General features: G+C 44.9%; 1 protein-coding gene across 1 annotated transcript in view; it reads left to right on the forward strand.

Moving 5' to 3' along the window:
* The first annotated feature begins 4,997 nt into the window (after positions 1-4,997).
* Positions 4,998-14,121, forward strand: part of PIGQ (phosphatidylinositol glycan anchor biosynthesis class Q) — an 83,265-nt gene continuing 74,141 nt past the window's right edge. The window contains exon 1 of the mRNA XM_069210365.1: positions 4,998-5,689. Coding sequence (XP_069066466.1) covers positions 4,998-5,689 — 692 coding nt within the window. The remainder of the gene's footprint in view (positions 5,690-14,121) is intronic.

The following is a 14,121-nucleotide window of genomic DNA, read 5'->3' on the forward strand; positions in this document are numbered from 1 at the left end:
CCCCCCCCCCGGGGGCAGTTCGGCCTAATAATAGGCCGATCTGTCCCCCGGGGGGGCAGAAATGGCCTAAAATAAATTTGCCCCCCAACCCCCCCCCCCCCCCCCCCCCCCGGGAGCGACCCTTGCCTACGGGGTCGCTCCCCCTGCGTGACATTGGCGCCAAAAAACAAATCCCCGGTGCCTAGTGGTTTCTGCCCCCTAGGGGGCAGATTGACCTAAAATTGGCCAATCTGCCCCCAGGGGGGCAGAAATGGTCTAAATACAATTTGCCCCCCCAGGGGAGCGACCCTTGCCTGATGGGTCGCTCCCCATCTCTAAAAAAAGAAACAACAAAAAAAAAAAACACAAAAAAAAAATTGCCCTGGCGCCTAGAGTGTTCTGCCCCCCCCCGGGGGCAGTTCGGCATAAAAATAGGCCGATCTGTCCCCCGGGGGGGCAGAAATGGCCTAAAATAAATTTGCCCCCCCAACCGGCACACCCCCCCCCCCCCCCCGGGAGCGACCCTTGCCTACGGGGTCGCTCCCCCTGCGTGACATTGGCGCCAAAAAACAAATCCCCGGTGCCTTGTGGTTTCTGCCCCCTTGGGGGCAGATTGACCTAAAATTGGCCAATCTGCCCCCAGGGGGGCAGAAATGGTCTAAATACAATTTGCCCCCCCAGGGGAGCGACCCTTGCCTGATGGGTCGCTCCCCATCTCTAAAAAAAGAAACAACAACAAAAAAAAACACCAAAAAAAAATTGCCCTGGCGCCTAGAGTGTTCTGCCCCCCCCGGGGGCAGTTCGGCCTAATAATAGGCCGATCTGTCCCCCGGGGGGGCAGAAATGGCCTAAAATAAATTTGCCCCCCCACACCCCCCCCGGGAGCGACCCTTGCCTACGGGGTCGCTCCCCCTGCGTGACATTGGCGCCAAAAAACAAATCCCCGGTGCCTAGTGGTTTCTGCCCCCTTGGGGGCAGATTGACCTAAAATCGGCCAATCTGCCCCTAGGGGGGCAGAAATGGTCTAAATACAATTTGCCCCCCAGGGGAGCGACCCTTGCCTGATGGGTCGCTCCCCATCTCTAAAAAAAGAAACAACAAAAAAAAAAAACACAAAAAAAAAATTTGCCCTGGCGCCTAGAGGTTTCTTCCCCCCCTGGGGGCAGATCGGCCTAATAATAGGCCGATCTGCCCCCAGGGGGGGCAGAAAAGGCCTTCCCAAAAAATTGCCCCCCCTGGGAGCGACCCTTGCCAAAGGGGTCGCTTTGTTGCGTGACATTCGCGCGCAAAAACAAACTCCCTGGTGTCTAATGGTTTCTGCCCCCCTTGGGGGCAGATTGGCCTTATCAAAATAGGCCAATCTGCCCCCAAGGGGGGCAGAAATGGCCTAAATATATATTGCCCCGTAGGGGAGCGACCCTTGCCTAAGGGATCGCTCCCCACCTAAAAAAAAAGAATTCATCACAAAAAAAAAAAAAAATGGTCCCTGGTGCCTAGAGGTTTCTGCCCCCCCTGGGGGCAGATCGGCCTAATAATAGGCCAATCTGCCCCCAGGGGGGGCAGAAAAGGCCTTCCTAAAAAAATGCCCCCCTGGGAGCGACCCTTGCCCAAGGGGTCGCTCCCTTTTGCCAATTTCAAGAAAAAAAAAAAAATCCCTGGTGTCTAGTGGGGTTTCAAAAGCCGGATTGCAAGCAATCCAGCTTTTGAAACCTGTGAGAGACTTCAAAGGGAAGGAAATACATTTCCTTCCCTTTGAAGCCTCTCGGGGCCTCCCCCATGGGATTGAAAAAGAAATGCAAAAGCATTTCTTTTTTAATCGCGCTGGAAGCTCTGCTTCCAGCGCGATGGGGGAGACCCTGTGACTAATCAGCGCGCGCTCGCGCGCTGACGTCACAGGGGGGGTTGGGGGGGGTCGGGGGTGGGAGGGGAAGGGCTTCCCCTTCCATCCCTGACTTGGGGGGGTGGGGGGGAACCCCACAGAGGGAGCGAGAGCGCTCCCTCTGGGCTGTGTGCCGAGGACGTAGTGGTTACGTCCTCGGCACAGCAGCACTGTGCCGCAGGACGTAACCACTACGTCCGCGGCACAGAAGGGGTTAAGGGGTTACCTGTCTGATTGATTAATAGGGTCATTATCACGTTTGTAGGCGGAGGAGCGAAGTGAATTATTTTGTTTCGCACTGACACAGACAGCGGTGCATCTACCAGGCGGTGAGCATCACCCAGGAAAATGGCAGTTTTCATTCCCTCCTCCATAATTCTCTGCATTGCATCTCTTAATGTATACCAAGGCTTATCATTTTGTGGCCATTCTGACTCTGTAGGATACTTTTGATTATACCCCATGACTGCTATCTGCAGTAGGTTGATCTGTTGGTTACCCTGATAGCCTCTAAACTGCTCCTGTACAGTGGGATCAGTGCTAAGTATGCAAAACGTCAGAGCGTCTCCTACATCTAGCATCACTCCAGATGCTCCTTTGTCCATGTAAGTAATGTTTCCCCAGATCTCTGCCTAAATCTGTCTGTAATATTATTTATCTCCTGTTGTGTATAATCCTCTAGAGAGTCCATGCCCCCCCCCCCCCCCCCCCCCAGGGGTATTGAGGTCCATGCTGTAACTTTAATCTGTGTATGGGCTGCTCATGAATCATGTTCTGTTCGTCTGCTTCGCCCTGACCACTATTTTGACAAAGCTCTTCACCAGAATCAGAGAAGTCAGCGGAATCCCAAACATTTGCATCCCAAATATCCGGATTCTAGTCTAACCCTGCTTTAGCAATTGTAAATTAACTTTCTTTTTATTAACTCTCCTCTTTCGCCTTTTGTATTTATACTGAGCAATGTGCACTACAGCCTTTTCAGCCACGGACTGGTAAGTGTCAACTTGATCTTGCAGTTATTTATTCTGACATGACAGCATGGTTGGGTTATACTTGGCTTCAACTAGCTGCCTCTCCAATTGCTGATTTTCTTGTTCTAACTGAACACATTTCTCATATATTTTTCTATAAGCAGATAAAAAAGATCCAGCCCCGTCTGCATAAGAGAGAGAATTCTCGCCCCTTATCTATCGGCACTTTTTGCAAACAATTTTAATACCCGAGTTAGTTCAGCATCTACCAGACGTGCGCTCCAATTCTCACTTAACCAAGCATCATATGCCCATTCATTCACAAGAGCATTTTTTAGCCACATATTTTCACTTTTTAATCTCTTACTTTGAAAATCCTGCAGAGTGATACCAAGTTGTATTGCTCTACTTTAAACTAAGGTAGAACGATTCCAAAGAATGCAGCACTCTTAGTCTGAGGCATGAATTTATTAAGGCACTTCCCAGATATCAAATAAAAGCACATGAAAATATGAACATAAGCATTTAACTTGAATGCAGTGAAACATGTATATGCCAAAATACTCACAACAGTTAAACAATGCTAGGCAGAAAATGTGCAGTACATCAACAGTGAACATATGAAGTGGAAATATATATACAGTCAAACTAAATGATTAAGAATTAAAATGCTTCACCATGGGGGTTGAATCCTTCATCCTTGCCAGCTCTTCCCCTCCCTTCGGTTATGAAATTCAAGTGTTGGCTTTACTCGGTCTGCGTTGAAAACATGCAAAGGAACGGTCCCTGCCCAATGCGCATTCCAGAGACAGAGCTGTACTTTTCCCTGATGAAAACATTCCCAGGCTATGACTCTCTTATCATGTCTACCTTACACATCCCCCATGTGTTCCAGCCTGGTATAACCCTATGCTGGTGAGAAAAGCGCAAATAATTCTGTATAGAAAATAAACTCAGTGTGTAAAAACCCTGCCCCACTGCCGCTGAAGCTAAGCACAAAATGGAGTCATTGGTCAGATGGAGTCGGTGTTCAAATACAACATTACACATATCTACTTATAATTTTTGTAAAATCATAGCTATGGTTCCCCTTTTTGGATTTTCCCAAGTTGGTGTCAATAGATTTTCCAGTTGTAAATTATTGTTTCATGATGGTGATGGGATTTATTCAAGAGAACTAAACAGTGACTACAATTCACAGTACTTACTCACATGCAAGTAAAAGCCTAGGACTGAAAATATGGGGCCTGATTAAAATAAAAATAAAAGGTAAAACAAATTTAATTGAATGCTTAATTTTGCATAAAAAATAATTGAATAATTAGTAATACCACTGAAATTGAATAATTAATGAGTAAATCATTTTAACAGTAGTATTTGTTGTTAAGATTCAGGTTTGGGGTACGTATAGCGGCAGCAAGGAGGTTTTAAGTTGCAAAAATGGGTGGTTTATTGTGGTAGTAAGAGGTTTTAGGTTTCAGGGATTGGTAATGTATTGAAGTAGCAAGAGGTATTATTAAAGTTTATAGATGGGTTGTGTATAACAGGAGTATGCATGTTTTATGATTTTGGGATAAGTATTTGTAAGAAATTGGATTAAAGTTGTATTAATTTCACCTGCATCAGACCTCTACCTCACCATTGGCCTCTTTGCAGGTATATACAGCTGTCAGCAGGGTTGCCATTGAATAATGTTTTGGTGTGAAGCAGATTGGTCTTCTGGGGTCTGGCCTGAGATGGGTCCCCTGTGTCACATTGCTTACATTTGTTAATAATATTGTTCAATATGGATCATTTCCGATATAGATTGGAGTAGGGTCCTTAACCTCAGCTCAGCCGTTGTGGTGCCCACTACATTGTTTGAAAGGTCAGTAGTCCTGTAGCAAGAGTATTTCTTAACAGGTTGAGATTCTCTGGGTGAGAAGAGGAAATGCACCCGATTTCAAATAGATTTTACATGGTGCCTTAACAGAATAATTCCACCTGCCAATTTATGGTAGCGATTCTAGGTTTTCCCAAAATTCCAAAGTGCCAAATTCCACTAAACATACTGATCATTACTGTTCTGGATATGGGGGAAACTAAATATAGTGTGGAAATGTTTCATTGTCCAATGTTTTAGCGTACATTTTCTTCCATTTTTCCACAGGTCTGGGTACTGCCTCAGGATGTCAGGGATGACAGTGAAGATCTTTTTCCCCTCATGCTGCTCCTTAGCCGACAGTGGTCTTCTGATTGGCCGATGGATCCCAGAACAGAACTCTGCCGTGGTGCTGGCAGTCCTTCACTTCCCTTTCATTCCTGGCCATGTAAAGAGGTATCTTGCAGACATCAGGAAAGTGAGCCAGGTGGACCTGTGCGTGTTGGGGACTTGGAGCAACAACAAAGATGAAAAAGAAGAAGAGTTACAGCAGTTTTTGGGAGATCTCAGCAGCATCTTCTCCCACGATTTGTGGGTGCAACTCAGAAGAGAAAAAGACTCAAAGTTTGTGAGCTGTCACATATTGAAGGACAGCGTTGTTGAGGGGGACTCCTCTATCCTCATTTACTATGACCAGCGTAAGGCCATGCTGTCACTTTTCCATTCTTCAGAAAAGCAGCTAGCTGCTGGTGATCACGAGGCACTACCTTCCATGTCAGCCCCCAGCTCTGAGCTGCGAGCTGTCTTCGACACAGTGGCCCAGAGCGAAGTGCTGTTCGTGAGGGACAAATATGATGATGGACCAATAAAGTTAACACACTGGCAGTCCGAGGGCCGGGAGGGCAGCATCATCGTGGAGCTGTCGAAGCGGGCTGCTGTGCCTGTATGCATGTTTCTCTCTATGTTTCTGTCTCTTCTGGCAGGCATTTGTGAAAGCAGGTAGGTGAAGGTTGCCAAATGTCTGCAAGGATCTCGTCTTTCAAGGATCCAGCTACATCTTTAGTGTGCAGTATAACTTTACATTCACCAACTAAAGCCCCTTCACTCCCTCCATCTTACTACCTCAGTACCTTATTTACAGCTATCGAGTCTACATTGCAAAATCAAAAGAAGAGAAACATTTTGAAAATAGAAGTTAGAAGATCCAACAGTTAGAAAACCAAAAGGTTTTTAAAAAATGCATAATTTGAACAAGCATTTTAAATGTAACAGGCTTCGGCTTGGCAACCCCCCTCGCACCTCCAAAACTGGGCAATAGAAAAAGATATTTGGAAAGGTTTGCTAAAAATGTACACTAACGTACCTGTTAAATATGTTCACCTGCACAGATTCTTCCCTGACCCCATCTAAATTTTATGTATTCAAAATGATTTATATTCATGCGTTGACACCATCATACCATGGCTGCCCACAACATGTTGGAAATTACCACCATTGTGCCACGACAGGCATGTTGGCAGGATTACCACCATTGTGCCATAGCCAGCATACCGGGAGGTATACCACCCTTGAGCCATGGTCATTATGTTCCTAGGGATTATCCCCATTGTGCTAGGTCCAGCATTTTTCAAAGATTTACCACCATTGTCCCACGGCCACCGTGTTTCCAGTGATTACCAGCTTGTTGCCAGATATTACCAGCGTGTTTTCAGGAATTACTACCATTGTGCCAGGGGCTGCATGTTTACAGAATTATCACCACATGCCAGGGCCAGAAATGTCCCATGAATTACCACCACTTTGCCACAGTGAGCATGTTGTCAATAGTTAATGCCTTTGTCCCAGAGTCAACATGTTGCTATTGATTGCCACCATTGGGCTTGAGCCAGCATTTCTCCAGGAATTACCACCATGTTACCAGGGCCAGCAAGTGGCCTGGATTTATCACCATTGTGCCATGCTAGCCTTTTACAAATAATTACCACCTTTGTGCCACAGCCATCATGTTGATAGGGTTTACCACCATTGTGAGAGATCCAGCATTGTACCACAAATTACCACCATTATGCCAAGATTACTCCCACCTCCCAGGTCCAGACTTTGGACAAGTATTACCACCATTTTGCCACAGTGAGCTTGTTTTCAAGGATAACCACTATTGTGCCAGGCCGATCATGCTTCCAGGGATTCCAACCTTTGTGCCAGAGACAGAATTGTGCCTGGTATTACCTCTATTGTGCCAGTGCCTTCATGGTGCTAGTGATTACCTCCATTGTGCACCAGCTGCTGTGTTGCCAGGGATTACCACCATTGTGCCAGAGCCATCATGTGAGCGATTACCACCATTATGCAGGGACCAGCATGTGGCCGGTGATTTACAAAACTTGTCAGGGCCTGCTTTTCACTAGGAATTACCACCAACGTGCCAGGTGCAGCATTTTATGAGTATGGGCAGTGTGCAAAACAACTTCCTCTTCGTTCACACACAGAGACATTGAAACACACATACAAACCAGGAGACAGGCACTCACACACATACAAAGTACAGAAACCTTTTAATGTACATTCTTCCTGACTGCTACTGCAGCTCTAACGGGAATGTCGCTTCTCTCCCTTTCCATCACACCCCCCCACGATTGGTGCTACCAGGATGTGCTTGGCAGGGAGGGACCATACAGGTATTGCTGCACAGGTACTCCTTGCTTTGTGAGTGGAAGGATACACTTTTCGGCTTGAACAGCAACAGGTTGTGCAGTATACCAAGTGAAATGACATATGCCCATTTTTCTACTCCTTTGTCAATAGTTTTCGCTTCTCTGCCTCTATGTGGGCGTACTAAGGCAAAATCTGAAATAATACATGAAATTGATTTAAACAGAGTAGTTACTTTACATTTAGATTGTCTCCTAAACTGGTCTTTTTTAAAAAAAACAAAAAAACAGCAAGTTGAGTTAGAGAGTTAAACACTGTTTAAATCACACGTTTTAATCTTTTTAAGTCTAGTTCAGCTGCTCATCCTTTATTGGTCAATAAATAGAGTACTATTAAATTAGGTAATAGCAACACCTCTTATTTGTCGGCCAAAAAAATATACTGCAGTGTGAAGTACTATGTAAGAAACACGTTATTGTTATCATTCTTAAAAACATTTCAAGGACCATACACCTGTAATACTAATAACATAGATCTCACAAAGACTAGTCTGCAGCTAGCATAGTACCTTGACTGCAAAGGAAAAGAACCACGACTTAGTAACAAGTCAGTATACAAGGGCAAAGATATATACCTAGAGTGGGAGGAGGGAAGGCTCTACATGAAAGAAAAAAATGTTCACCAAGGCTTCGTACACAAGTAAGGCAGTGCCATATAGACCCCCACAAATAAAAATGTAAACCACAAAGTTGCTAGGAATCTGAAATCATAGTAACGCAAGAGAGGGTAAGAAGAGGAATCAACTATCAGTATACTGTTCCATTGGCAATGGTGAAAAATAAGTAAAAGGCTAGTCCAGGAAGACAGCTTTGGTAACTGTGCCCTACAAAAAAAAATCAATAAGAGACTAAAGGGTTTAGTTAAATAAAGGCTTAATGGTTTATTTTTTTCAGAACAAAAAGAACATGTCTCTGACAAATAGTCTTCTACCTGAGTGAATGAGAATGCTTTCTTCTTTTCCTGTGTGTCGTGTAGAACCTCACAAATAAAACGATAAAATGCAACATTGCTTAGAATCCAAGAGCATAGTAATTCAGACGAGGGTAAGAAGAGTCACATATCCTGGCAGTACACTGTTCCAGTGGCAAAGCCATTAGGTCGCACCTATGAGAGCAATTGGTTTTGTTACTGTTTTGTAGCCATACTGTACAGCAGCGTGGATGCTTTGCATTGTGGCTAAACCCCTTTAAGTAAGCATTATGATGCAGCTACGGCTAATGTGCTTTGTTTTTTTATTGCTAAACAAATTTTATTGAGTTTTTAGTGAAAAGGTCATTCATGGCACAACCAACCTCGGGGAACAATGTAACATCACAATATGCAACAATCAGTTAGCAATACAGTGGCTTCATTGGACCAGGGGCTCCAAAGAATGGTCAAAGGATCTGTCCCAGCCATTTCCCCCATGCTTCATCATGCTTACATGGTCAGCGCCAGGCCTCATAGACCAACCGCTCCTGCCTTGCACACCATTTCACCCCTCAGCACCATCTTGAGAGGGTGGGAGGTGTGGGCGTTTTCCAGCAGACCACAATGTCTCTCTTGGCTACCATCAAGTCCGTTCCTAGGAAAGTGCGCTCTGCTTGTATGGCTCCAACCTCATCTAACACTCCCAGCAGAACCACCAAGGGGGCCAGTGGGATTTCCCAACCCAGTACCTTGGCAAATTTGCTCAACACTGCTGACCAAAACCTCTGAACCAGCGGGCATACCCAAATCATATGGTAGAAATCAGCAGGGTTGCCCGAACACCGAGGACAAGCAGGATCCGAGAGGGATTCCCCAGGAACTCCAAAGTGCCTGCTCGTCAATCTAGCCCTTGAATTTATCAGATGGGGCAGTTGGTGGACGATGGGCAGAGGCTAACCTGGGATTATTGGAATAACAAGACAGAGCGGGTTATCTCCAGGTTTAAAATCTACCAAGTAAATGCATGGCTCTCAAATCAGTAAGGCTGGGGAGGTTGTGACCATTCGGTGTAGCCCAGTAAACCTTATTGAAGATGTATGAGGGGTGTTGGAAACTTGGTTGGTGCTTATCGGTGGTGACATGAGGACTAAAAAAAACTACTGCAAACCAAAACCTCTGAACCAGAGGGCATACCCAAATAATATGTTAGAAATCAGCATGGGTGCCCACACCCCGAGTAGAAGGAGGATCCGGGAGGAGCCCTGCTATGTGTAGCCTAGCAGGTGAGAGATATGCTTCATAGAGATAGTAAGTTTGTACCAGTCGCAAGCGAGCGAACATAGTTAGAGGTCTGGGTGCTATCAAGGCATCACACCAGTCATTGTCCTCGATGGGACCCACCCAGTGTTCCCAGCTGCCTCTAACGTGATCCAGGTCACCAGGGGCATTAATAACCTGCATTTCATAGATTTGGGAGATACCCTCCTTCCCCAAAGCCCCCATAAGAAGCTTGGCCTCTAGCAAGCTATATTCAAGAAGTGAATTTGTATGCAAGAGATGTAAATGAAGGGCATGGTGAAGTTGAAGATATTTGTAAAACTGTGTTTGAGAGAGCTAATACACAGTTTGGAGATCATGAAAGGAGTGCATGTGTGTCAAGGCCATACGTCTTCAAGGTGGAATATACCTATCAAGTCCCATCTGTTAAATCCTTCCAGTGTTACTACCTCACACAACCAGGTGACATGCCAAAGGGGCGTGTGCTGAGTAAGGGTGCTGGCCCATCGAGTATGTCGCAAAGTTGCTCTTCATGCCAGGAAAACCATTCTTGTCATCAAACCAATGCTGCCAAGGACTAGTGAGCTATAGAGCAGAGCTAGAATCCGGGGAAAAGTAAGTTGGGTGAGCTCAAGCCGATAAGCTCGGTCTGACCATTCCCCATTAAACCAGTCAGGTATGACAAGAATTTGGGATGCCAGATAGTTTAGATAGAGGTCAGTCATGTCTAAACCTCCATGGTATGGGCCACATTGGCAATGCTTGAACGCAGTGCAAAATGTCCTTTGTTTTAAATGCTTTAGTGCTAGATGCATCACAGTCTTTTTTATTATTATTATGAGCCATACTGCACAGCAGTCAAACTTCTATACAGCAGGGATGTGGAATTCCTATCGCCCGACGCCCGGGACATCTTGTCTGGGGTCAAGGGCAACAAGTTTTTATGTTTACTTTGTCCTTGGGACAAGTAGGCCCAACCCTCTGCAGCACAAACCCTTTGGCTGCTTTTTTACAGAGAGTGGAACTCTCTGCAGTTGAGGTAGTGTGTTTCCAAAAGATAATGCTGTTCGAACTTGTATTTATGGTTCATTATTTGAAAGCCTTCATTATTAGGGTGAGTGCTGTAAATAAATGTTTTAAGGTCACATTTCACTACTGACGTTGGTTCCAGTACAAAAAATAAATAAATGTGTATACACATGTCTGAAAAGTTTAAGTTATGAGGCTAAGCATAATGATCCCAGAATGCTCTCTGATTCGATGCAAATGAAGTGTAATTTAGTAAAATGTGTTGATGCATGCTAGTATTTCCCAAAAATATTTCTAATGGAAAATCAGTGTAACCATTTTCAACACGAATATGGGAAGCATGAAAATAAACAAACACTGACAAAGCCAACTGATCTGACATATTTTTATAAGTCTTTTAGTTTCATCAATGCGTGTCTTGTTTTGACATGGCTTTTGTAACATTTTATTGTTGTGGGAGCTACCAGGCCCTCAACATTGTAACACACACTGGCAAAACCCCCCGAAAAAGTTTTTGAACTCTAAAAGCACACGTTGCCACCAGTGGCATAACAAAGGCCCGCAGCCGCCCTCCAGGGGGCCCCTTCAGCACAGCACCTGCCCTGAGTGAGTCTGGAGAGGGGGCTCCTCCATGTTCTTTGCAAAGGGGCACCCTCCAGTTTCGTTACGTCACTGATTGCCACTGTAGTTCCTGACACTGAACAAAACTACTTTGTGTGCCAATATGCTCCTTGTGGAAGAGCAGAATGCGATCACTCACAGTGAAGCCAGCCGAAAGAGAAAGAAATAGAAGTTTAATAAAAACAAAATGTCTTTGTTAACACCAGACCTAATTAGGGACCAAGACCCACATGTAGGTAGCTGTTTGCATGTCGCAAACAGCGACTTTCGCTGTTTGCGACGTGCAAAAAGCACATTGCAGTGCACAAACCCAGTTTTGCGATTCGGTAACCTGGTTACCGAATCGCAAAATGGGTTGTCGCAATTAGGAAGGGGTGTTCCCTTCCTAATTGCGACTAGCAGTGCAATGTAGGATTGTTTTGTGACCGCGAACGCGGGCGCAAACCATTCGCAGTTTGCACCCATTTCAAATGGGTGCTAACACTTTCGCAAAAGGGAAGGGGTCCCCAGGGGACCCTTTCCCCATTGTGAATGTCACTGTAAAAAAAAATTCAGATCAGGCAGTGGTCCTTGGGACCACTGCCTGCTCTGGAAAAAATGAAACGAAAACTTTTCATTTTTCGTTTTTGTAATGCATCTCATTTTCCTTTAAGGAAAATGGGCTGCATTACAAAAAAGAAACTGCTTTATTGAAAAGCAGTCACAGACATGGTGGTCTGCTGTCTCCAGCAGACCACCATCCCTGTGAGGGCCGCTATTCGCAAGGGGATTGCAAATTGCGACCCACCTCATGATTATTCATTAGGTGGGCATTTGCGAAGCTCTTGCGAATCACAGATGGTGTCAGGGACACCATCCTACATTCGGATTTGCGAGTCGCAAATCTGAACCTACCTACATGTGGCCCCAAATCCTTAAAGAAAGTCACAAAAGTGCACCCATGGTATATGTCGTACCCCTATAAAATATTTGTGAACTGTATTTTAGCATGGGTAAATACGCATGTGTAGATTTGCTCATGTGAAAATCTATTGACGATTTGCAAGTTCATTTTCCCTCCAGCCACTTTCTTCCCAACCCTGGAAGAAGTTCTAATTCTGCCATTGTCAGGAGTAAATGTCCAACCTTTCTTATTATAGGAAAATATTAGAGAGAAGCTGGTGAAAATCTTTAAAACATGCAGGTTAGTAGGTTTGCAGACTCAAAGGCATTCCAGCCCTGGAACTATTGCTAAATGCTTCCTCCAGCCCCAGTATGCAGATCTGCAGAAAGGTGGCAAAATAAGGAAATTGCTACAGTAGAGATTGAAACTGCAAGTATTCAAGCCCTACTATGGTAGTAGCCCTGGCATAATCAGAGAGGCTATTGTCAGAGCTCTTCATAATGAGATTGCTGCCATAATTTGTCGCCACACTACATGGCACCAAAGGGACAAGTAGATCTTTTTACAGGACAAGTAGATTTGAGAAGCAACCTGTCCCCTGGACAAGTAGATATTTTAATAAATTCCACACCCCTGATACAGCATGGCTACAAACCGTTGCCAAAGTCGGCAATGCCCATGCTGTACAGCATGAACAAAAGGCAAAGGCAGAGCAATAGTCTCAAATGTGATACCTATTGGCTTTACCAATGCTTGTTAGGACTCGGCACAACACCTCTGTAATTCTGAGTAGAAATGTTAATATGACATTTGGAATAAATCCTATCACATAAAGAAAGCAATTCTGCCCATGTCTACGACTTAGTGAAAACATTTTTGGAAGCAGATAATATCACAATGAACATCCATTTCAGGGGAGTAAAGGGCTTCTTTGAAGTCTTTGTGGCACAGTAGCACATAGCTACAAATAGCGAGAAGTTCAACCAGGGCATCAGGAAAAAAGGGAAAAAAATGAAAGCAGTACCCCACTCACAGCATGATCGGCGGAAGGACAGTAATCAAGCTGAAGCAATCAGTACTTGGTCTATGCTCCAACTGAGAGAACCGGAAGTGAAGCCACTATGTGTTGGCCAATTAGAAGGCAGCAAATAAGAATGACAATGAAGCTAACAAATGTTAAGCAATGTGTAGGCTACAAGCCCCTTGTTGTATACAACATCTCTTGCGAGTGAGAGCGCATGCACTGTCGCAGGTGAGACCTATGAACATGAGTATGACGTAATGCACCCAGATTTACACAATTTGTCCCAGTAGAGAAGTTGAATTACCTTTTGTAACAAATTTAATGATCCTAGGAAACCATGTCATACTTCTGGTCCAGGTCATTACTGGTGAAAAGAAATGTGTGTACCAGACAAGTGTGTTAAAACACCAAACGACGTGTAGCCAAAGCTGCAATAAACAAGCAGGCAGGGTAATCCAAGAGTCAGCGCTACGCACCTATTCCAACGGATCAATTATCACAGGGTTGAAATAGAAACGTCTGAACGTTTTCTTTTTGCAGAACAAAAAATAAATGTTACTGACAAATAGAAAGCCTTCTCCCTACCTGAAAGGGAAGGTTTTCTTCTTTTAATAAGTGGTACAATCACACAGTGCATGTCGGACCAGGCCAGTAAAATCAGCGTTTAAAGCACTGCTCTAATTAGGGCAGGGCTTCTAATGCTGTGACCCCAGCTGACCTGTGGCAGATGGGCTGATCTGTGCTTGCAGTTGTTAGCAGTAGCACCACCCAAAGACTGTAAAGGATGAACCCTGATGGTCCTTCCTGACTAGTTGGCACTGTCCAGTACTTTGAATCCACAGATCCTCCTACACTATACACACCGTTGCTGGTTTCCTCATGTGTTGGCCTGAGCTTCACTTCCCCAGCACTCCATTCAAGAGAACCATTGCCTAGTATATTTTTTACTCCCAAACTTGAAAGCTGCAGTACTGT

Source organism: Pleurodeles waltl, chromosome 10 (assembly GCF_031143425.1).
Source record: "Pleurodeles waltl isolate 20211129_DDA chromosome 10, aPleWal1.hap1.20221129, whole genome shotgun sequence".
Classification (NCBI taxonomy): domain Eukaryota; kingdom Metazoa; phylum Chordata; class Amphibia; order Caudata; family Salamandridae; genus Pleurodeles; species Pleurodeles waltl.